The sequence below is a fragment of the Acanthochromis polyacanthus genome, chromosome 5, assembly GCF_021347895.1.
Source record: "Acanthochromis polyacanthus isolate Apoly-LR-REF ecotype Palm Island chromosome 5, KAUST_Apoly_ChrSc, whole genome shotgun sequence".
Taxonomy (NCBI): Eukaryota; Metazoa; Chordata; class Actinopteri; family Pomacentridae; genus Acanthochromis; species Acanthochromis polyacanthus.
In genome coordinates, this window is record NC_067117.1 from 42,571,080 (window position 1) to 42,594,660 (window position 23,581).

A 23,581-nucleotide genomic window follows, 5' to 3' on the forward strand; every position below is an offset into this window, starting at 1 on the left:
AATAAATTCGTTTTTTTTCCATGTGACAGATAAGTTACATGAGGCTACACTTGCATAAAATGAGTAAATAGGATTTATGGTTAAAAATCATAAATATGTTAATAAATAGATTAAAAAGATCAACACACACAAGTTAATTTAATTGTTTTAAAAGAGTATTTTATTTCATTTTAAGTGTGGCGAAAGTGCCTTTCTCAACATGTAAAAGATTCGAGTGACATGAGGAGTTCGTGTGATAGTGTAACCAATCAGACACCACCAGGGCGTACGTGCCTGGCTGCTTCGGTTTTTTTCTCTCTCTCTGCCGGATCGTCTCTGAGGCAGCGGTGTGCTCGTTTCCTGCTGCAGATTATGCCGATTTTCGTCTGAGAGGGCCAGATATTCCAAGTCTAAGTCGCTTTTATTGTTAGGGCAGAGAGTGGAGCCTTTCCTTTTTGCCGTGGCAGATGAGCGGACCGTGGGTTCACAACAGAAGCGGAGGAGAACGTGAGTTGTGTTGGTTAGCATTCGGCGCTAACTCGGAGCTAACTCCAGCCATTAGCCACATCCATTGCTGAATTGTAAGGTTGCACGTTACTGAACTCCCATGTCACTGTCTCTTAAAAGCGGGATCCTGGACTGATGAGAGCGTGTATTGTACCCTGTACCTGGAGTGTGTGTGTACATGAACTGTGAGCCTCTGGTGAGTAACTTTTGCTGAAGTTAGTCTGATAAATGGAGTAAAACATTCTGCTTCTGCTAATGTTAATATTGATCAATGAGGCATTATTTTTTCCATGAATGTGGTGGTTAAAAAAAAAAAGTTTTATATTAGTGTTTTGTTTACATTTGCCCTCATTCTGTGTTTTTTTTAAATGAGCGGCTGTAGGAAAAAAAGATAAGAGGGAAAGAAATGTTCAGCTGTTGCTTCATGTTGAAACTGAGAAATGTATTCAATTAATTGAGTTTACAGTAAAAAGTGGTTAAAGTAATTATTAAGAAGCTGTGTTACAAAGTATATGCATAAAAATGTGTGTTCATATGTATTTATTTAAATTTGAAAGTATATTTTGTTTATGGGAACAACACAGTAACTCTGTTTTTGGCCTTTATAGGCCGGGTCTTTTGGTATTCCCCTTTGTATGGATTCCTGTGTCAATCTGCAAGACATCTTCTTCTACTGGGGATTCTTCCGGTCTCTGTAAAGGTAGAACGGGACCTCAGTGGTTGTGGCGAGCCAACCCAAAAAGAAACTGAGATTTAGACAGAGACTGTGATTTATTTGAGGAAAAAAAGACTGATTTATTGAGGACTGTGGTTGATATCTCATGTCTGAAGAGCTGAAAAGCTAAAATTGTTTTTTATTTTATTTTTCTACAACTCTTTTTTTTTCTTTTCAATACAACACACTTAAAAACTTACCTTTGATGTGTGTGAGGTTCTTTACTTGGTCACTCACTGCATTTTGCTAACACTCCCTTTCTCCTGTAGCGACCTAGAACTTCTGACTACTGGTCCACAAGGTAATTGATGCATTGATGGAATAAATATCTGTATCTCCCAGTCTTTTACCGTTAACAGTTAGAGCTGAGGCAGGTTACAAAGGCATACAGAGCTATGTTACTGATAGTTCTCTTCTCATTCACATTTTGGGTGGAATATAGAGTGTGACATTTAGCCTACACTGAAGTATTGCACATTCTCATCCTTTTTAACAGAGCATGGCTGGACAGCAGCAGGATGGTTCCTCAGCTTCCGCTGCACAGACTGACACAGTGAGATGGATGTTCAGGAAACACCAGAGCTTCATTCTGTGGAATCCATGTGCAACTGTATAATTGAATGTCCTCTATGTATTCCCAGTTATCAGTAAAACAGATTTACAAACTGCATTTGCTGAGAAAAATCCAAAAAACAGATTAGGAGGGCAGATCTGGAAATTGAAATACTGGAGCACAAGTTAGAGGTGGTGATGGTCACAGGTGAATTATGTTAACTACTGGAACATGAACTGAACTATCTTTTATTTGTAGGAAATAAAGAAGAGCAAATGAAATGTGTATCATGTCTTTATTTGCTGTGGTGGTGATGATGGAGACTTAAACTCTAAAGTGATTGTTGCATACGGTGTCTCTGACTGCTCTGCTGTCCTGGATAGCTGCAGGTGGATGGGCTCATCATCTGGGTCTTCAGTTTGTAGGGCAGGGTGTTGCTCTCCTCTAATAGTGGTAATATTATGAAGAACAACACATGCCACAGTAATATCACAGACCCTCTCAGGGGTCACCCTGAGGAGACGTAGACTCTGGAAACGGGCTTTCAGCAGGCCTATGGTCATCTCCACCCGGGCTCTGGTCCTGCAGTGAGTCCGGTTGAAGTTCTGTTGGGGGCCTGGTTCAGGGTCAGGGTATGAGGTCATCAGTCTGGGTTGGCATGGTAACCCCTGTCACCCAGCAGAAGGCCATCAAACTCTCCTGTAATGTATAGTGGATACATCAGAGCATATTAAAGGAGGGAGACAAGAGAATTCTATTGTGAAAATCTTTATGCTGCTGACCACGCTGCAGTCTGTTGCTCAGGTTAGACTCTCCATAAATCCTGGAGTCATGAACAGACCCAGACCACGTGGCCTCCACATTAGAAATGATGTATGCAGCATCACATCTGATCTGGACAGTGCAGAGAATGACAGATGTTGAACTATGATGCAGTCTTTAACATTTAGAAACAGTAGTCAGTCTACCTGTAGCCTACCTGCACATTTATGCTGTGAATGGACTTCCTGTTCATGATGTGAGGGAGGTGTGATGGGGATGTGTGTGCATCTATGCAGCCAATCACACTGGGAAATCCTAAAAGAAATTCAAATGACTAATCCCAGTCTGAGGCTGCAGCACAATGTCATTAACAGAATATGATTTAAAATGAATTTAACAGATCTCTACATCATTCACCTGCAATCCTGTGGAACTCCTCCTTGATGCTCTGACAGGTTTATGTCCACAATGATGGTAAAAGTCGTTTCAGGGCCAGGAAAACTTTTCTGACTGTCCTCCATACAGTTGTCTTACTCTGCATCTCCGACATTATATAAAAACTTCCATTTGCAAAGAACCGCAGCGCAACACACAATATCTGCTGGATGTGAGAGCATGACTGGTTGGTAATGTAAATGTAAGGACGGATTAGGTTGTTTATGTAGATTATGGACTTGAAACGATTACGAAACGGTACCGCTCAAACAGATAATTGTCTGGAAATGCCAGAACATTTATGCTCGATCTGATAACAATCTACCGACGAATATTTAATTATCTGTGCAGTAATGCTGCTCCTTTATCCACTGGATCGTTAATAAAAGCTGTTCTACGCCAAAACTCGCTCGCTTACCGACTGAATGAATGAGGAAATGAAACAGCGTGTGTGGCTGAAAGAGGGCGGAGACGGAGAGAAACTCGAGGTTTTCTCAGATAAACCTGCTGGTGACCAGGTTCGAGTCATACCGGGCTTTGCAAAAGTTCTGTTACACTCGGTTTCATGATCTTTAGCGACGTTTACATATCGGAGTGAAAAATTCCATTGAATAAACTGAAAGTTCTACCTTATAGGCAGGTGTCCTTAATACAAATTTTTTTCTCCGGTGAAGTTGTATCAAGATGGAAGTCAAAAGAGTTGAGATATCTGCTCTCCTTTGTGCTGAACATCAGCCGGATGACCGTCCACAGAGTTGCGGAGAGGCTAAAGAATGGTGAAGATCTTTCAGGTCTTCACCATTCTTGGAAGATCACTGAAAGATCTTCACCATTCTTGAGCGTCTCCGCGAAACACAGGTAATGTTCTCACTCTTCTGCTCCACCAACACAAACGCTGAACTCTCAAAAAAGCCACACTAATAGGTTTTCCAAGAGCTTGGTTTCAAACTGTGTGGAAAGTTAGGATTGGATACTTGGATGATTATGGATGGTAACTGAGACAAACCCAGATGAATGTGGGCGGTGATGTAATTCCTTTTCCTAAACCTGCCTCCCATCTTTGTGTCTGCGCTTTGGTATTTTCCTGGTAAACTCTGAAACCTTCTATCTGCTCTGTACACCAAAAACAAGATTCAGGAGTGGAAAGGACCTTCCTCCATCTTGCCAGTGTCCAATGAATGTGAGGAGTTGCCAACAGGAGTGGATTATACTGTTCTGCTATTAGATCAAGGTTTTAGTGTGGGAAAAGAGATCACAGGCTAGCCTCCCTCAGGCCATTCTACAAAGTCTGAGCACATATTTTCTGGTCATGCACACTAACAACTTTTTCAGATGGATGAAACAATCCTGGACCTGGGTGGTGACTCAACATTTGTAGTTCTAGAGCAGATTGTCTCTTCCACCACGATGTCTAAAACTATTTCTTAGATTTTAAAAAATGGTGAAGTTGTGGACATTCAAGTGTCTTTTTTGGCCCAAACAGACATAGAATCCAGCAGCCAACAAATGGTTCTTGTATTTATTTTGTCATCCATTGAGTCGTGACACTTGAATAAAACTGCATTTTAAGGTGTTCCTTTATATTTACTTGTCAAAGGAGTGTTTATGCACTGGTCATTTTATCTGATCATTGTCTTTTAAAGCCATACTCAGCCCATGTGGCGATTACCTGAGTGGTAGAGAATTGGCCAAAGATGTACATCTAAAAAACTTCTTGTGCACAATTGGTTGAATTTAACCCCCTTTTTCAAAAACTAAATATAAATTGTATAAATGAGCTTTTGAACTTGATGCATTTATGGTTTTGGTCAGTGGTGGATTTATTTTCCTGTTTTGTACATTATACAGCTTATTATCAAATTAAATCAACCTAAAGCGGTTATCCTAGCCCAGAACAGAGGGGAAAAAACTTTTAGGAAGTTCACAAAACTTCCAAAATAAGGTTTGTCTGATGTAAAAAAAAATACACTTGTTGGTACACATTGTTTGATGAGGACATCAACAATGTTTTGAAATGTTGCTAATCCAATATCTTGCATCCTTATTTATGTCTAATTTGTTCAATCTATGCGCAGACAGAAACATAAAACCAACTATTTTCAGTTTCAGTGGGAGTTACGTGCTACATCCACATCTTAGCTTAGTATTTTTCAATGTTTTTGCTCATTCACGAGCTGCCTCCCCTTCTCTCTGCAGTCCTTTCATAAATTTTGAATCCTGCTCTTCCTGACCCTCCTGAACCTGCAGCAGCTGTCACTTTGTTTGCTTTCACAGTCAGACGTTTTAAGTGGGACATCAAACAGAGAGTCGCCGTTTGTTGTCTTGCTGTTTGATACTTTCTGCAGGTGTACCTTCTCTTTTTGGGGAATTAAAGCACAAGAAGCTAAAAGTTAACGGAACAACGTCATCCCTTGATCTGACTGCCTTTCCCAGGTTCAGATGAAAGCCATAAGAAAGAAAGAAAATGTCACTTAATGCCTGTTTGTTATTTAAAATACATGCATTCCTGTAGAGGTGTTTTTAATAATTTTATCAGTTAGTGGATGATGATGTTATTTGGGTCCATTCATCCCTATTTTAACTTTTAGACTATTACAAGAACAAGATATCAATGAATTTTGCAGTTGGTCATTGTCTCCATAGGGTGAATCTATTAAGTAAGTCCACAGCATTCTCACTAGTGTGACTTATCTTGCCTCTCCAACCTTTCATATATCTGTTTGAATCTACTTACTACAAAGGCCATAGTGTGACTTTATCATTGTTTTACCTTATAATGAACTAATTGAGCTAATTACACAAACTGCCCACATGCAAGTCCAATCTAAGCTAAACTGCTGGACAGAAAGTAGTCCTAGTAGTCGGTAGAAAAAACTTTAAAACTTTACATACTTGGAAAGAATGTAGTATTTTGAGCAGAATAAACTTTTTAAACCTTTAGTTGTTAAGACACAAAGTACTTTTTTTAGGTGCAATAACCTATAAATCGTCAGCACTTCAGTACTTGGAGAGAAAATTGTATATTTGGTGGAATAAACCTTTAAATTATATAGACTTAAAAAAGCATTTTAGGGGGAAAAAAACTTAAAATTTTTCAAAATTCGATAGGAAGTAGTTGGGTGGAATAAACCAATATAACTGATTTATATAAATGAGCTTAAAATGGTCATATTTCATTGTAGTCACTTTATTCAAAATGTTAAAAAATGATGTGTTTTGCACTTGTTGAAAGTTGCATAAAACCAAAGAATTCAACTGAGAAGCCATGACTGACTCAGGCCAGTTGTGAGCAACAACCATGTGACCAAAATCCAGACACTTTTTGGGTGAACCTTTCAATTCATTTTCAATAAATTTTATTGACCAGTTCACGTGTGTCATCTCAAGACACTTCAATAAGAAAAGTAAAGACAAAATTATAGAGAGAAATCCAACAAATCCAAAGTTTCCTTTGGATTCCCTGTCTGAACAAGCACTTGGCGACAGTGGGGAGGTAAAACTCCCTTTTTCAGGAAGAACCCTCCGGCAGAACCAGGCTCAGACAGGGCGGCCATCTGCCTCGACCGGTTGGGGTGAGGATGAAGGAGAGAGAGAACAGGAAAAGTGAAAAGAGTGGAATCCTGTTGCAAAGACCAGGCCTTCCTCTTCAAGTGTGGGAAGCCATGCGTTAAAGACGCTTCACAGTGAAAAACTGTGACAGTGAAAGACACTTGACAGTGCTGCTCAGTCCATCACATCGGACACACAGCAGCAGCAGAACGTCTTCTTTATCCAAGAGAAGACACGTTGGAAGCAGTTCTTCTTCTTCTTCTTTGTCTTTCTCTGCTCCTTCTCAGTGACTTCAGTGTCTTCATCCTCATTACTATCCATGCTGTCCTCAGTGTCTTCAGCAGTGTCAGCATCGTCACTGTCCTCATACTCACTGCTCTTCAGGTCACTGTCCTCATCAAGCAAGCCTGTCAGGTTAATTCTGTTTTCAGGGTCTGCAGGCTTAACCATGATGGACAGGCTGGTGGAGGGTCTAGATTCATCGCTAAAAAAGGAAACATACACTGTTGGGTTTACATCCGACAAGCAGAGAATGTAAACATGGAAATCAACAAAAGTCCATATCAGTCTTTTGTCACCTGCTGGGCTGCTAATGTCTCACAACCTGTGTACAAAGTAAATAGAAACACACTTACCAACTGCTGGTGGAGGAGCTGCTGCTGAGGTAGCTTTTGGTGATAAAGGGATGCTTGAGGATACCACTGGGGGTGATTCTGTCGTCATCATCCCACTGAAGCATCGCCTTCAACAGCTCGATGCACTCCCTCCTCTCATCAGCCTCTGCTGGGTTGTCCGTCTCAGAGCACAGCTGGTGCAGAAAACATTTTGAAAGTCCAACAGTGGTCAAATCACCTTCCACCGTGAAATGTGAATACCATAAATGAACGGGACTTTTCAGCAACTAGCTGCTGCTTCCTAAACTACCTACCGTTTTCATTTCTTCCAGAGAGTCGAACTTGTAAACTGTGGGGTCGGAGTGGACGAGATCGGTCCCAAAATAATCCATAGGTGTCTGAAAGAAGAAAACAATGATGCTTACTAAAGTCTTTATCTTATTGAGTGAGTAAAGGTCAGAGGTAAAATCACAGTAGGAGTATTGTACCTTCAGCCGCCACCAATCATTTGGCATTCTCTCAAAAAATAATCGTGATCTCCGGCCAGCATCGATGAGATATTGCGGCGGCAGATCCAGCAGATGGATCATGCGTCGGAGCTGCAGACAAAACATAACACCATGTTAGACCTGAAGCTAATCCTGTCACGGCTTCTAATGTGTTTCAGCTGCAGTAATTTACTCACTGTCCAGTATTCTGAGTCTGATCCAAAGAGACTATCTTGAGTCATCATCCTGGCCATCACGCAGCCTAACGACCAAACGTCGATGGCCTCTGAATACTGCCGACCCAGGAAGATTTCTGGAGCTCTAAATGTGGAAAAAACATCAAATGAAGATGTGACACAGTAGACAGTAAGGAGACAGCGCTGAATTAAAGATTTCTCAATGTTTAAAAAGTATCAGTATTTCATACCTATATGCAAGTCCTTGGCATAGCTTTCCTGCCCTGGCTTTGGACTTGTACTTGGCCAAACCAAAGTCAATCAGCTTGACCCTGAAGGGCTGCTTCACGCGATCCACCATCATGATGTTATCCTCCTTCACATCAGTGTGGATGATGCCAGCACTCTTTGTTGTTTTCAAAGCTCCAGCCAGCTGCAAGTAACAACATTTATCAGGAGTTTGTTAAAGAATTCTGTCACATGACAATAAAAGTAGAAGTTGTAAAGGTTCCTGAACCACCGATGTTGATTCTAGCACCACTGAAGGAGAGAAATATAAGGAGACAATAGAAGGTCACACCTGCTGAATAACTGTACGGACGTGTTCCAGTGGCATTGGCTGTGGTAAATTCTCCACATAGTCCCACAGGGTGATGTCCAGTTTTTCAAACACCAGGAGCCGCGTATTTTCTACAAAGATGTCTCCTTTGTAGTCAATGACGTTGGACTCCTTTGAGTTGTGGCTCATGAGCTTTTTCAGGATTTTCGCCTGTGGAGACATAATATGATTGCTGAGGCACATAGTCCAATCAGTTCTTCTCAACAACTAAAAAGTACATAACATGACCAGTACCACTACTCAGAATCTTGTAGTGGTACCACCTCTTTTTAAAACAATATCTTTTTTGTGTCACTGTTCAGCTGAAATCAGTGTCCTACCTCATGGTCAAGATTGTTCCTTTGGGGCACCTTTATAGCCACGTGCTCTTCAGTGTTGTTTTCACACATTCCAGCACTGTTCCATAGCTTCCATCTCCCAGTTCTTTCACCACCGTGTAGCCTGTTGGGACTTCGGAACGCTGCCTTGAGGAACTCCCCTCGGAGGAAGATGAGGATGATGATGAGGATGAGGATGATGATGAGGATGAACTTTGAAAGTACATTTTTGTTTTGTCCCAGAAGACTGAAAGTGAAACAGACACAAAAGAGAACCATAACCTATGGATGTCTTGTTAAACCATTGGTAATCTACCACGCTGTTGTGATCTCAGTTTTCAATTATATTTGCTAAATATTGAACCAATTATCATAAAACAACAGCACTGAGTGTTACAACCTGTTCTGAATTGTGTTATAAGACATATTGGACAGTACTGCAGCAAAACTACATGGATGTTTCCTCAGAAACTCCAAAGTGTTTACTTCATTAAACAGAAGAGTGGAGTTACTTACTTCCAAAAGTTTGGTTATCTAGATTTTGCTGAAATGTGGATGTCTCTGAGTTTGGTGTGAAGCTGGTTTCACTAAACTACTCAATAAACGAATAAATAACTCAATAAAATACATTGAAATGGTGTCTCCACTCAGAGTTTTTGTGTTTGGCATGAATTCTAGAATGCCTTTAAAAACTATTTAAAATTTCTCAGCATCGTTTCATTTTGAAAATGGCATGTTAAATGACCAAAACTGGCACTGTTTTTCTCATCTATCTGCACTTAATAACTTATAGTGACATATTCTGAGTAATGTTGTTATAAATTGCTGAAATCTCTCATTTGTTAGAACATTTTCTGCTTAACTGTGTCTCATTTGACAGATTTTTCTCACATAAAATATATTTCAAAAATATATTAAAAATGCTAACTTTTAGAAATGTGTTCAGCATTTTTATTCACAAATCAAGATATTTGAGATCATTTTTTTAAAGCCTGTTTATCCACGTCCAGCACATTTTTAACATATTACAGGCATTTGAGGTAATGTTTAAATGACAGTATCTCAAGAACTAATACAGATAAAGCATGATTTTTTAATGGTTAGTTCTAGTTTCAACTACAGGACAAGTCGATGAAATAATCTCTGAAAGCAGGTGAATTGAAATTTAAAAAATAATTAAAATTGTCACTGAAAGTCTCATCTTTGAGCACACATTACCCCAAAAAAACAATAATGCAGAAATCATCCAATGATATTTTCTGACACTTTTGTACTTGCATGCCAGGATAATCCAAAACAAAACATGCAGAATATTTTTTTATGAAAAAGAAAATGTGATGAACTTTAGTAACTGATTGAGCAGATATGACAAGTTGTACCACCAAAGACAAAAATATTGCTGGATAGCATAATCCAATTTCATTTTTGGATTCCATGTTGCAAGTTAAGGAAACAGAATGAGCTATTACCTTACTTATTACACGTACTGAATTAATTTACTTATCAGAAAAAAGTGACCTTAAATCTTGCTCACATCAACACATCAGACTATCATTATATACTCCAAAATGAACATTTCCCAGTAGAAAAATCCCAACATATCTATGCATTTGGTCATGGTTGTATCAAATTATTCCAAGTTTGAAGCTTTAAAACCAAATTTTGTCTTAACAAAAACGTTTGTCCTGCTCTTTACAGGAGTTGGTTTTAGTTATCCAGTTATGACCAAACCTGAACACATCACTTCCCGTCCACGCTGCTAAGATCTGACTTTTTAATAACAAGATGTTAAAAATTACGAGACAAGTACAAAACTGAGTGTTACATCCTGTTCTGACTCACGGATTTCATTACAAATTGGACAGAGTTGTAGAAAAATAGATCTTAAAACTGCCTTCTGAATGTTTCCTCTGGTGTTTGCTTCATCAAACAGAACAGTGAAGTCACTTACCTCAAAAATGTTGGCTTCTTTGGACTTTGTTGAAAGGTTGATGAGTTTAATCTCGATGTCCTGCTAATTTCCAGTAGTCCTGTTGTCCTGCTGAAATCCGTAAGACACTGTCCCCAACTGTCTGCACTCTGACACTTATATGCAGCATGAATTCTAGAATGTCTCATTCTGAACTATTTTTAGGGGTGTTCATTCTGCATAGAAACCATTGCATATCTTGACAACGGTACTTCAGATCATGCTCAAACTTGGTAGGGGTATTACAGGGGTCCTGAGGAAGTGCAGTGGGGAGTTTGAATCAGATTGGATGAATGGTGGTGTTTTTTCGATGCAATGAAATCAAGGTAGTCACATTCTGACAGCAGTCTCAGCACTACTTTGTTTAAATGTAAACAAAGCAGCAGTTATTTTTTAAATTTTTAACTGTCATATTTACTGTAAAGAAAGCACACAGTGGATGGGTTTGGGTTCATGTAAAATGCTGAAACACTGGTGTAGTCACTGTATATGAGGAATATGGTTTTCCAAAGGGAACAAACTTGGAGTCAGTTGAGCCTTTGCAGAAAACATGTTGGGGGTAAATTGTGCCATCAATTATGTTGAAGTAAAATTTAAATTTTACACCTCATATAATGACATATTGTATCACACACACACCCAGACAGCCAATCATAGGGAGGTTGTGGTGAGCACTGGTATCCGCTCACAAAGGGTCAAAAGTCTTCTCCCCATGCACGTAAATCAGAGCTCCACGGATAATTATGGCACCATACACGGACGAGTAGCAATGTCTCCCTGCGCGTAAGAGGCTCGGGCCCAGAGTGTTTATTTCGCCCATGCATAGGCGTCAGTTTAGGGGGGGACGGTGGGGACGTGTCCCCCCCACTTTTTGTCAGGGGTCATTTTGTCTCCAACACATTCAAATTCTTCACATGTAAGCCGTTGTAAACCCAGTTATTTTCAGCAGTATAGAAAATTCCGACGCTCCTGAACGCACCATCCGCACTCGGCCGAGAGTTGCACAGACACACAGCACACCTTCGTGAGGTTAAAAAAAAATGTGCAGATGCTAAATTTGCGCCCGTGCCAAGTGGAAGCTCCGACCAGAGGCGTGCAGGGGCAAAATTTTGGCCCGGGAGAATTAGTTCTATAGCGGCCCACAGACCTCTCTACCTGTAAATACCAATAGGTCAACAGGTTGAGCCTCTGCTTTTGGTGCGGTGGTTGTGAGTTTGAGCCCAGCTTGTAGCATTTTGCCACCGTTCTTCGACATTTTCTCAAAGTGCTGTGGTCTCCATACCCCCCACTTTTAAAAACAAACTGACACCCTTGCGCCCATGGAGACTTTTTTCCGCTCGCGCGGGGTACGTGTTTCGCACGGGCGAGAGAGTGTTGCGCGCGACTTTTGACCCAAATTTGACGCCATATTAAACCTTCCTTTTTGACAGATCTTCTAGTTAGGGCTGACTGGGTGACCCTGAGGGGGTCAGCTGGAGTCTCCCTCTTGGACGTCCCTTAGTTCTGCCCCTAGTTCTGCTGCTATAGGCCTATAGGCTGCTGGGGGATCTCTCTGGATGCACTGAGCCCTTCTCTATCTACCTTTAGATTTAATATATATATACCGTTATTGCATTACTTTCACTCTGTTTGTCCCTGTGTCCTTTCTCCCAGAGCTGGATGCTTCAGATCTGTGGTTGCTGTCCCACCAGCTGGTCCAGTCTCCATGTCCACTGTGGGATGCTGCTGCTGACCTTCCTCCAGCCCACTGCTTCCAGCTGCTCATTTCCACCAGTTTACTCTGCATCACCCTCACTTTACTTGATATGCTCTTCTACATATTTTTGAGTTTCCTACCAGCTGTAGTGTATTGTATGTATTCTATGTAGTAGATTAACTGCCGGAGCTGTACATCAGAACAGTAAACTATGAATCAGTTTACATGTGAGCTTCTCTATGTATCATGTAGCTCATCATACATGTATCCAACTGTGTGTTATATGTTCCTTGTCCCCCACACCCCTCTTCTCCTATCCCTCCCCCTTTCCACCCCTCTTCCTCTACCTCTCTACCTCCTTCCAGCAGATGTTTCCCCACATAAAGAGCCAGGTTCTGCTCCAGGTTTCTTCCTGTTAAAGGATGTTTTTCTTGCCACTGTGTCCTTAGCATATCCTTTGTTGGTTCTATTAAGCATCTTAAGATAATCTGAATTACAATTGGCACTATATAAATAAAATTGAATTGAATGTGGTAAAAGTGACTGTTTCAGAGCATGATAAACAACGACACTGCAGTGTTTAAAAATGATGTTTCCAAACACGTTTTGGCCTCCCATTGTGTTCAAATATGATAAATTATAGGATGTATAAAGTATAGGAATCCTACACAATGATACTTATGTGCTCCCACCAACGGCTGCCATTTTACACAGTCTCAAAAGTGCTTTTTACCAACAAATCCCAAAATAACCTGAGCTTAAGAGGCATTTTGCCAATTTATTTTCACGTTTTTCCATTAAAACAAAATGATCTGAATTCATCCATTGATTGTTTCTGAAAGTCTTTGAGCAGTGCCGTCTCTGGTGTCTGACAACTGAACCTTAGCCCAGAGTGTCAGTAGCTGATGGGCTGCTGAACACCCCATTCCTGGCATAGAAGGTGTCCTTCACCACAGACGACCTGGCACAGGACGGAGTTCTGTAATCCAGAGTGTAGTCACCTGTGGATACAAGCACGCGTGTTTTACAATAAAGAGAATCTATGGACTGATGGTAGCTGTTTGCTACAGACAAGTCTGATTGAATTAAGTGTTGCTGTGGAGAACTAAGCAGAGATGGTGAAACCTCAGATGGTTTCTGTCTGTCAGGGCACTTGTGAAGCATTTCTGTGTGAATGTCTAGGTTATACAGTCAAAAAGCACATGTCTAAAGTTGATTCTGACGGCAGCTTCAAAAAACATGAACAAAGAGGTTGTAGACAAACTCCACATACTGTAAAAGGAAGTCAGGTGGAGTCAGCAGTGAAATGAACAACAGCGCCTCCATCTTACCCAGCCTCCAGCCATACTCCCAGGATGACAGCAGAGGAAATTCAAACTTCTCCTCAGGTCGAATGTGGCCACGTTTCTGCAGGTACAGATGGCGCCCCTTCCCCTGCACAACAAGATTTTGTTTTTCATATATGGTGTTACAATAAAATAAATTTCACAGAATATAGGGACGCTGAGCAAAAAAGGATTTTTATTCCATCTCAAATCATCAGGAACCATTTGGGAACTCTAGAACAGTCACATTATGTCACAGTTGTTCAATCAGTTTTCAAAGTTCAATGAAAATACTTTTTATGTACAACTACTTCATAACAAAAGCATTCCGTATGTTTTACTTGAATTTATTACTCCGCCAAGAAGTTATGTGACAATCTGTCTGTCTGTCCGTCCGTCCGTCCGTCCGTCCGTCCGTCTGCAACATTACTCAAAAACGGACTAACATATTTGGATAAAATCTTCTGGTAAGGTCAGAAATGACTCAAGGACCAAGTGATCAGATTCTGGCAGTGATGCAGCTTATAGTCTGGATCCATGGATTTGTTAAAGATTTCTGTATCGTTGCCAGATAGCAACACGGTGTCACTGTAACCATGACAACCAGTGAACACTACATCAGCTGATTGTGATCCTACTACAAATCCACCTCTGAGGACTTATCAGGACTTATCCATCAGAAATGATCCAAGGAACAGCTGATTAAACTGTGGGGGTGTTTCTGAGTCCCATCAATTCCCACCGCCTGCTACATATTTAGGTCACATGATCCGGTATCTGTACATAATGTACACCTGCAGAACACACAGCTGTATGCAGCACAAGTTCGTTTAGATTGTGGGTACATCTGTATTAAATGGACACATTCTATGTTGCTGTGATTTCTGATCAGCAATAACTAATACACAAATGCTTCTTTTCTGACATGTGGAGGAATGAGCATCCTTGGAGCAGGACTGCTCTCTGGGTGCTTTTCTAGTCGTGATATGCAGTTACAAATGGTTCAGAAAATGTCACAAGTTGATTTCTGCTTTATCATTTTTGGTAAGATGAGCTCAAAGATTGGAGTTTTTTGAAGGCTTCAGTTTTTTAAAATATTTAAACTCACCAATAATCAGAGATGTTTCAGTCTACTTGTACATGGATCTGTTTTCATCCAAACGATTTCAAAGTTATGAAAGAAACCTACAAATTCAGGGTTCACCTGGCAGGTTGTTTTGTTGGGTTTTTTTTTGCTGTTGTTGTTTTTTGAAAAATCATCTCAAAAACTATTTGATATTTCAATCCAAAATTTCACAAATATCTTTCTGAATATTTCTAATTTTATGTTGTAAACATTTAAGGCAAATATGACATGATTATGCAGTAATTGCTCTAAAAAAATTGCAGTACAATGACCATGCTCTCCTCTTTAATGGAAGTATCAGCATGTTTACACTTTGTAAGCAAGTATTGTTTTATGCATAATAATGTCGACTAGTGAAATGGTAATAGTTAAGATTAAATATGTTTTCAAGCTGGAAGTAATTAAAGACTGAAGTTCTCCAATGAAACTCTACAATAACAAACAACAGTGATTCATACATGGTGAGAGGAGTCAGAGAACAGAGCCCGTCTGGTCTGAGGAGAAACTGGTCTCATGAGAGGAGGAGCCCTGAGCTGCTGCTCTCCATCCTTCAACACCACAGCAAAACGAGGAGGAGGAGGAAGGTTGCTCTGCTTCTCAGGTGTCCTGCTAACAGGAGGGACAACAGCCCTGCAGCACAAACACAACAACAAACAATCAACAGCCCTGCAGCACAAATACAACAACAAACAATCAACAGCCTGTGTGGTACATTTACACAATTTTACAAAGGTCTTCAGAAATAAATTCATGGAAAAATTTGTTCTGCTTTATTTTATAAATGGTGATTCCTTTAACTACACTATCTTTCTTGTATTTAAAGCAGCTAAAAACATTTACTTTACAGATATCTGCTGTTATTTGAAAGCAAAATTGTGTACAGTGAGGACTGGAAATTGATAAATATTCTTTTACATCATATTTTCTCCAGTTTGCTAAATTACAGAAAACTAGTAAAACCCCACAAATAAAGTACTGATTTACATTTTAACTGTTTAAAAAAATATGAAACTATCAATATTGTCTAAACACAAAAATCTTTTTCTTTCTGTTACAACGTGTGGTCACAAAATGACATAGTTTTACTGTATTTAAATCATTAAAAAATGTTATCCTTTCACAGATATTTACCATTATTTTTTGAAAGACAAATTATCTACACTACAGTTCAAAAGTTTGGGGTCACTTAGAAATGTCCTTATTTTTTAAAGAAAAGCATTTTTTTCAGTTAAGATACCAATAAAGACTGATAAATCCAGTGTAGACATTGTTAATGTGGTAAATGACTGTTCTAGCTGTAAACGGCTGGTTTTTAATGGAATATCTCCATAGGGGTACAGAGGAACATTTCCAGCAACCATCACTCCTGTGTTCTAATGCTACATTGTGTTAGCTAATGGTGCTGAAAGGCTCATTAATGGTTAGAAAACCCTTGTACAGTTATGCTAGCACATGGATAAAAGTGGGAGTTTTCTTGGAGAACATGAAATTGTCTGGATGACCCCAAACTTTTAGTATGGTAGTGTATGTTAAAGATAAACATTTTATGTTATTAAAAAAAACATTTTTACAGTTTCTCTGTTGATTTGCACATAATATCTGGTATATTGATAGGTAATGTATGTCTTTACATGTTAACTATGAAAAAGCAGGCCGAAGATGTAGATAATGTCCTTCAAAAACAGGTTTGATTAAATAGTAAAGTGTTCTTCTACAACATGCAGCAATAAAATTAGAGTTTTGCTGTATTTAATTATATTAAAGTTAAATAAATTTTAACTGATGTTTTACAGATTTTCTGTTTATTGTTAAGTCAAAGATAATATTTAGTAAAACCACAGAAAAAAGTTTTCATTCACATGTTTACAAAAGGAATGCACTGCAAATAATGTCCATTAAAATTCTGCATTTTTAAGGAGGAATATATTTTACAATGTTCCACCATAAAATTACACTTTTTTAATCAGTCAAAATATAGCATAATTTTCCTAAAGATCAGCTGCTTAAATGATGATAATGGATCAGCTGACCGAGGGCTGGCAGGCAGCTGGGGCAGCTGGGAAGCCTCGTTGTTTCTGGAGCAGGTCGGGTAGAGTTTGGCGTAGCGGCTCTTCCAGGCCAAACGGGTCAACATCTCCTTCTGGATCTGCTCTCTGTAGCAGTTCTGGCTCTGAGTCGTCAGTAGACCACGCATCTCCTGTCAAAAAACTCCATTTAGCTGCTCAGGGTACCATCTGGACAACATTTTAGATTGATCAACGTTGGAGCAGCGTCATGAAAGCAAAACACCTAAAACCAGGTTCAGCACAGAGATGGAGGAGATGTTTGGGGTTCTTCTGGCTCTGCAAGCTTGAGTCTCATTTATTTATCATCTTATTGAATGTTTGCTGTCCTACAGTAGGAGCACAAACTCAAGAGCAGAAAACTCTCCTGGCTGGATCATCATTGTAAAAAATAACAACTTATGTAATCAAAAATGTGGAGTTCCAAGAAATATTTTTTAACAGTTTACGAGTGTAATTTCTTCAATAGTTCACCGTTGTCGAATAATATCTGTGAAATCTTCATCTGAGAAATCAAGTACTTTCCAACACTAAGTAAAATCAAACCCAAAAAAGATATCAGTAGTTGGCAGCATTTTTATGGAGAAAGATTACTGTCAAAAATATTTATCCACGATTCTAACCATTTGTAGCCGTAATGTTAAATATTTGTATGTTAATAAAAAACTTGTACACAAAGTTCTGCTGTCACATGCATGAGTTTGATCAATTTAGGGTTAGGATTGGTTTTATGAGTATGAACCTAAAAGTTGTGAGTGCAACTCTAATTTCTACAACTATGAAATCTTCCCTGTGAGGACGAATAGACCCTGTGCACGTCAAAAATGCTAACTTCCGGGTTCTGACCGGGAGGGCTTACAGGTCCTTCCGGAGGCTATTTCGCAGCATGGATAACATGGAATCAAAAAAGAAAAACACTGTTTTCTCGGCAAAACAAAAAATCAGATTTCAGCGTGTTCAAGGTCGATATGGGAGGTACTGTAGTGTACCATTATGTTCGGCTTCTGGTGTTTATAACGGTTCTATAAGCCTTCACCGTTTTCCAAAAGACCGGCATTTGCGGGTTCAGTGGATTGCCAAAATTAGACGAAAAAAAAGTTTCACACTGAGCTGAGGATCGGGAATATTAGTGCATAGTCACTGATCAAACAGCAAATATCTGATAAACTATAACAACAATCCGTGCACTCTTCAATCATTTGTTATTCCGTTTTGACACCTAATCAAATATAGAAGAAATCCAAGCATTTATTTGTCATTTTGTTCAAACAAAACTACAAATATAAAATGTCTTGCTGAACTCGACTAAGTACCAAAGACTAAAGTGTAAAGTGGATTCTAGTAGCTAACTAAGCAAAAAATAGTAATGTATAATCCCGTTAAGCTTCAGTGTACCGCCGGCGGTACACTTACTAATTTGCATAGGAATTTAAAGAATGTCCGAAGGCTGCAAACGCGATTATACAAACACTATACGCCGATGGAAAGCTTAGATTTTCATGAATCCGCCGGTATAAACCACTTTCAGATGCGATTACCACAGCGGGTGAGAAAAACACATTTGTCCGACAAACAACAAATATCCATCCATCCGTTCTCTATACACGGCTTCAACGCACACAGCGCGACTCACATTTCCGGGTTCATTATTACACACAGATGAAAATATTCCACAAAAAACGGCCATAATCCAACCTTTTACATCCAGATGACACAAGCCAGTAAAATATTTTGTCCAAAACATGTCCTGAAGTCGGTATATACTCCACGAATCGGTCGTTTTCAAGGAAATGCACCTCGCGATGCGCGTCCAATATTCCCTGTATTTTTCGTCATATTTTCGTCAAATAGAATATTAGCGATTTTTTGTACTGAAAATGGCTGGAATTGACTGAAGCTTAAAAGGATAAATACTAGAAAATAAAATAAGGTACATGTTTGGCAAGCCTACAGTTAAGCTAGCGCTAGTTATGTAGGATGCGATGCCACTTACCTTCAAAGTTACTGAGATATATAAAATTTGAATCCCTTTTCCCGTTTGCTTTGAGAAGCTGACGAAAAATCATCAATGAGACGATAAACATCGTCAACAGAAATTTTAGGCAAGTTGCCTAGGCATCTGGAAAAGTAAAGTGTACTGCTGGCTTCTTCCATTTTGACAGTGCTGTAAGCCAACCCGGTCTCACGGGGATTCGTGAAACTGTCACACAAGTTTTAGTTTCGGTTTCGTGCGCACCAACACGATTTCGTCATGTTTTTCGTGCCGCTCACCACGAAATGTTTTTCGCTGTGGTAATCACATCTGAAAGTGGTTTATACCGGCGGATTCATGACGATCTAAGCTGTCCATCGGCGTATACTGCTTGTGTGATCGCGTTTGCGGCCGCCGGACATTCTTGAAATTCCTATGCAAATTGGTAAGTGTACCACCGGCTTATGGTTAGGTTATGGTTAGGTTATGGTTAGGGACGATGTCATGCAAAATATAGCGTTGGATTCGCCACGGTTTTACATTAAAAGTATAATATACACATTCTTTTGAAATACGTTCTGAGTGGCACGAAAAGTCCGCCGTTTAAAATACATTGGTGCGCATTTCGTGGTGAGCGGCACGAAAAACATGACGAAATCGTGTTGGTGCACACGAAACCGAAACAAAAATTTACGTGACAGTTTCACGAATCCTCGTGAGATCGGGCTGTGTAAGCAGGACCGGAAGTAACTGTAGCACCTGGAGTTTTTCAACCGGAACTAGCACATGCTATCATGCACAGGGTCTATTCAAGTTTATGGGTACGAATAGAAAAACCTCGAAATGACGTCACATAGCTCACAGGGGAAGGTAATTGAACACCGATTGCTCCAAACGCGCATGCGCCAAAGATAGCTAGCAGTGGTGGACCTACCGGGGCAGGTGACGCGTCACAGGTAAAGTAAATAACACATCCAACTTTTTGTAATTTATTTATTTCATGAAATTGTACTGTTTTTATTGATATACAGTTTATGGATGAAAGACGGTGCTGCTTAGCTTGCACGCTAACGAGCCGGGCCGGTGACACGGCCTTCTAATGCAAGGAGGCTAGGAGGCTAAATAAACAAAACAAACATAATTTGAGATTATGAATCGTGGCAATCGGCGTATGAATCTGTCACGAGCTGAGCTGGTGGACCTGAGCAGAAAACCACACTACCAGGGCTGGCTGAATGCAAGGGGTTTATTATTTGGGGGGTGAGAATGGTGGCTAGGTGGGGGGAAAACCAGGGTGTAGGAGCGGGGGGTCCAGGCAGGAGTGGGGGTTCCAGGCAGGAGTGGGGGGTCCAGGCAGGAGTGGGGGTTCCCGGGCAGCCGAACTGAACAAAAGCAGGAGAAAACAAGTCAAGAAACACGGCAGAACTTAAAACAGAAAATGCTGAAGGCTAGAGCGCAAACCGAACTGCATGGTTCTTGTTCAATACTCTGGCAGGGAGTGGAAGGCTGAGCCAGTCTTTATTGCAGTGGTGAGTCGTTAGTGAGATGGTTGTCAGCTGCCCGGGAGACGTGGAGAGAGTTGATTGCCTGAGTGGAGTCAGCTGGAGAAGCTAGACTCCACTCAGGCACCGAGCTGTAGGGGAAGGACAGGACAGAGGAGCGGATGGAAAATAGACAGGCCAGGCAGGGCAGAGGAACAGATGAGACAGGTGGGGCAGAGGAGTGGATGAGGGACAGGCAGGGCAGAGGAAACAGGAGAGGGGGGAGAAAAGCAGATGGGAAAAGGGATATTTGGGGATGTCAGGTGGGAAGGATGGGGGTGAGGAGGGAGCCCTGACAGAATCAGCCCATTGTACAGTTTTAGTTCTTTTCAAACTCGGACACGTGCATTAGTTTAGTTTACAACGAATCTCGTGGAGAGTCAGTCAGTGGATCGATGGACTATCATACACACATTATGACGTGTGTATTTTCATTGTTTTATCTGCCATAAAGTTTGATTTTACTGGTTATGGGGCGTGTTTTTGTGGCGGTGCCACAGAGACGAGAGCTGGGACACCGGGTTATTTTCTCCGTGTAAAGAGTTTCAAGTCGTTTATTATTTAACCACAACTATAACTCTGAAGCTGTTTAATCAAGGTTAAAAATAGAAAAAGAACCATAAGGCAAATGTCTCTTGGCCTCTTGGATCAGAGCGACATCACTAGCAGTGGTCTGTTATTCAGAAATAACAGACAACACTCAATAGAGTCTTATAATAATGCTTATTATTTAAAAGCAGTCATATGCCCGAGATCAGATGCACAAGTGTGTTTTTCATCGTTCTTTCCTGGCTTGTTGTTTGGTGTGGATGTTGATTCAAGCTCAGAAGAAGAGGAAGTTATTTTGCAGGCATTCCGGGAAATCATAACAAGTCTTTTACATTTGCTTTTCAATTTTGTCTTTTTTCTTATTCAGGTTCAATTAAGAGACATCATTAAAGCAGCACAAAATCTAGTGTTAATGTTGACTAACAGTGTATCTGCAAATGTCAGGCCAGGCGAACAGGGAACTTCAGGAGAAGCTGCTGTTGGACAGGGAGTGCAGTCAGTAAGGCAGTCTCAGCAGGCAGCACAACAACGGACAAGATCCCAGAACACTGGACTGTCAGTAAAACAAGAAATGGTCCGGTAGGCATTCCTAGTTCAGGCATATTTGGCCATAATAGGTCCCTGAGTCCGATTCAGTCAGAAGGTAGTGAGCAGCTGTAGATTTTTTAATTTTAATTTGTAAACTACTACACAAAATAAACAAATTTACTTAAACTAACATCATCATTAGGACTTCTGAGTTCAGTTGTTTGTTTGTGTTTTTGTTGATGGAATATAACAGGTGAGAATAATGGTACGCCATCTTTTTAGCTCTTTCCCTGGATTTTTTCAAAAGGAGGCAAAAGGCGCTTTGCACCATTCAGGACAAAAGAATCTGGAAAGAGCTTTTTGGTGAATTTTTTTCTTCTTAACAAGCAATATGAAAAAACACCAAAAGGTGAAGAGGAACTGCCACTAATGTTGGCTGGCCTTGGAAAGCGTTCTCTATCCATATCTGAAAACATTACACATTCAGAGGTACATTACTATTAATTTACTGCTTTGTGTCAAGTCATGTCTGAAGAGAAAAACACACATCTTAGAATTCATCTTGACATGTGATTTAATTAATATTTGCATGATGAAATTAGGGCTGCACAGTGTTCTAGTGGTTAGCACTTTCGCCTTTCAGCAAGAAGATCCCCGGTTCAAATCCATCCCGGCCTGGGTCTGGGATCTTTCTGCATGGAGTTTGCATGTTCTCTCTGTGCATGCGTGGGTTTTCTCCGGGTACTCCGGCTTCCTCCCACAATCCAAAAATATGCTGAGGTTAATTGGTTACTCTAAATTGTCCGTAGGTGTGAATGTGAGTCCTCTGCCTTCACCCGAGTCAGCTGAGATAGGCTCCAGCACCCCCCATGGCCCTAGTGAGGATGAAGCGGTGTATATAGAATGGATGGATGGATGATGAAATTAACAGTAGGTCATAAATATGTCATTGCAATAAATCTTTGAGTATTGTCCATCTCTTCTGTTTTCAGATTTGCTTTTTAGTGCATATCCAAGCCTAGCAAATATCTGTGGTGTCTGGATGCTGCACAAGTCCACAGGTATGTAGGCATATATGCACTGGATTAATGTTGTCTCCAAATATTCTATATGTGAGTACGAATGTGAGTGAATATTGGGTGGTAGTCGAAACAGCCGTTTGGCGCATTGGTGATTGCCTACCAAGCTTCCGTCAGTCTGCCCCAGTGCAGCTGTGTCTACACATGTGGCTTACTACCACCAGCATGAATCTGGTGTGAAGGACTAAATGTAAAGTGCTTTGGGTGCCTTAAAGGTAATATATAAATCCAATACATTATGAGTTGTTACTCTATGTTCAGGTGTGTTCAGTATCCATGATATTATAATTTTAGGTGGTGGTGGACGGCGGAGCTTAGTTGTTATTCCTCCAGATCTCCATGGATACAATGGCCAGCAACTAAAAGCAGTGAGCGGGAATGGAAAATACACATTGTACATTTCTCCTTTAGAAGAAGAACTCGATACTATTCCATTACCACTGGAAGCCAAGGAGTTTGAGAACATGCCCAAAGCCCAATGTACAACCTGCAAGATAATGGTTCCTCTTCAGATCCTCCCAGCACATATCAAGGAATGCAAGATAGAATTGTTAGATTTGTCCTCTTCTGCGGATGAGGTATGTCAAAGTTGAGTCTTTTAGACTACTTCACAGCTGTTAATATTGGAAAATGATGTTATTCTGTGCTATGGTTGAAATACTTCCATATTATTACTGCTCTCTTCTTCCCTAGGAAAGCTGCAGCAAAGAACATGAAGATACATTCCAACATTCCATTTGCAGCACGGCAGACAAGGTGAAACTGTTTGTGCCTTCCTGGTAAATTAAGACATTCATGTCAGAGATAATGTAAGGATTTATTCACATGGCTTGTAAATTCTATTTTAAGACAGCAGAATGTCCTGTGTGCAACAATGCATTTCAAGCTGACATAATTGAAATCCATGCAGCCACATGTGGATTACGGTAATATTATTGATTCTACTGTATTTATTTTCATGTATATCCATGTTCATTTAACAAATTACATCGAAGGATCACTTTGCCAGTTTTCATATG

The 23,581-nt window shown here is 40.2% G+C and overlaps 2 protein-coding genes and 2 long non-coding RNA genes across 4 annotated transcripts; 2 read left to right on the forward strand and 2 right to left on the reverse strand.

Annotated features, from left to right (window-relative positions):
* Nucleotides 1-279: 279 nt before the first annotated feature.
* On the forward strand, nucleotides 280-2,035 carry LOC127533941 (uncharacterized). Its single transcript, XR_007941833.1, has 5 exons — nucleotides 280-486; nucleotides 607-682; nucleotides 1,095-1,186; nucleotides 1,471-1,502; nucleotides 1,698-2,035. It is a non-coding gene; the product is annotated as an uncharacterized LOC127533941 (long non-coding RNA).
* Nucleotides 2,036-7,085: 5,050 nt separating this feature from the next.
* On the reverse strand, nucleotides 7,086-7,893 carry LOC127533938 (homeodomain-interacting protein kinase 1-like). Its single transcript, XM_051948105.1, has 4 exons — nucleotides 7,800-7,893; nucleotides 7,603-7,713; nucleotides 7,429-7,512; nucleotides 7,086-7,308 (listed from the first exon to the last, which is right to left on the reverse strand). Exons 1-4 carry the CDS (start codon nucleotides 7,854-7,856, stop codon nucleotides 7,132-7,134), a joined length of 429 nt encoding a protein of 142 aa, XP_051804065.1. The 5' UTR covers nucleotides 7,857-7,893; the 3' UTR covers nucleotides 7,086-7,131.
* A 5,266-nt stretch (nucleotides 7,894-13,159) lies between these two features.
* Nucleotides 13,160-17,024, reverse strand: LOC127534176 (uncharacterized). The gene is made up of 2 exons (XM_051948721.1): nucleotides 16,861-17,024; nucleotides 13,160-13,436 (listed from the first exon to the last, which is right to left on the reverse strand). The coding sequence occupies exons 1-2, from the start codon at nucleotides 17,022-17,024 to the stop codon at nucleotides 13,262-13,264; spliced, it is 339 nt and encodes a 112-aa protein (XP_051804681.1). The 3' UTR covers nucleotides 13,160-13,261.
* Nucleotides 17,025-22,838: 5,814 nt separating this feature from the next.
* LOC127533958 (uncharacterized) lies at nucleotides 22,839-23,581 on the forward strand. The gene is made up of 3 exons (XR_007941854.1): nucleotides 22,839-23,140; nucleotides 23,256-23,318; nucleotides 23,412-23,581. It is a non-coding gene; the product is annotated as an uncharacterized LOC127533958 (long non-coding RNA).

Bases quoted from the DNA above. Each gene is read 5' to 3' on its own strand.
- LOC127533938 (XM_051948105.1), bottom strand. From the start codon at position 7,856: ATGGCCAGGATGATGACTCAAGATAGTCTCTTTGGATCAGACTCAGAA. The intron at 7,714-7,799 runs GTGAGTAAATTA...TTTTGTCTGCAG, and splicing joins CAGACTCAGAATACTGGACA to CTCCGACGCATGATCCATCT. The intron at 7,309-7,428 runs GTAGGTAGTTTA...TTTCTGCACCAG, and splicing joins CTCTGGAAGAAATGAAAACG to CTGTGCTCTGAGACGGACAA.
- LOC127534176 (XM_051948721.1), bottom strand. From the start codon at position 17,024: ATGCGTGGTCTACTGACGACTCAGAGCCAGAACTGCTACAGAGAGCAG. The intron at 13,437-16,860 runs GTCAGCTGATCC...TGTAGCAAACAG, and splicing joins CAGCTGCCTGCCAGCCCTCG to CTACCATCAGTCCATAGATT.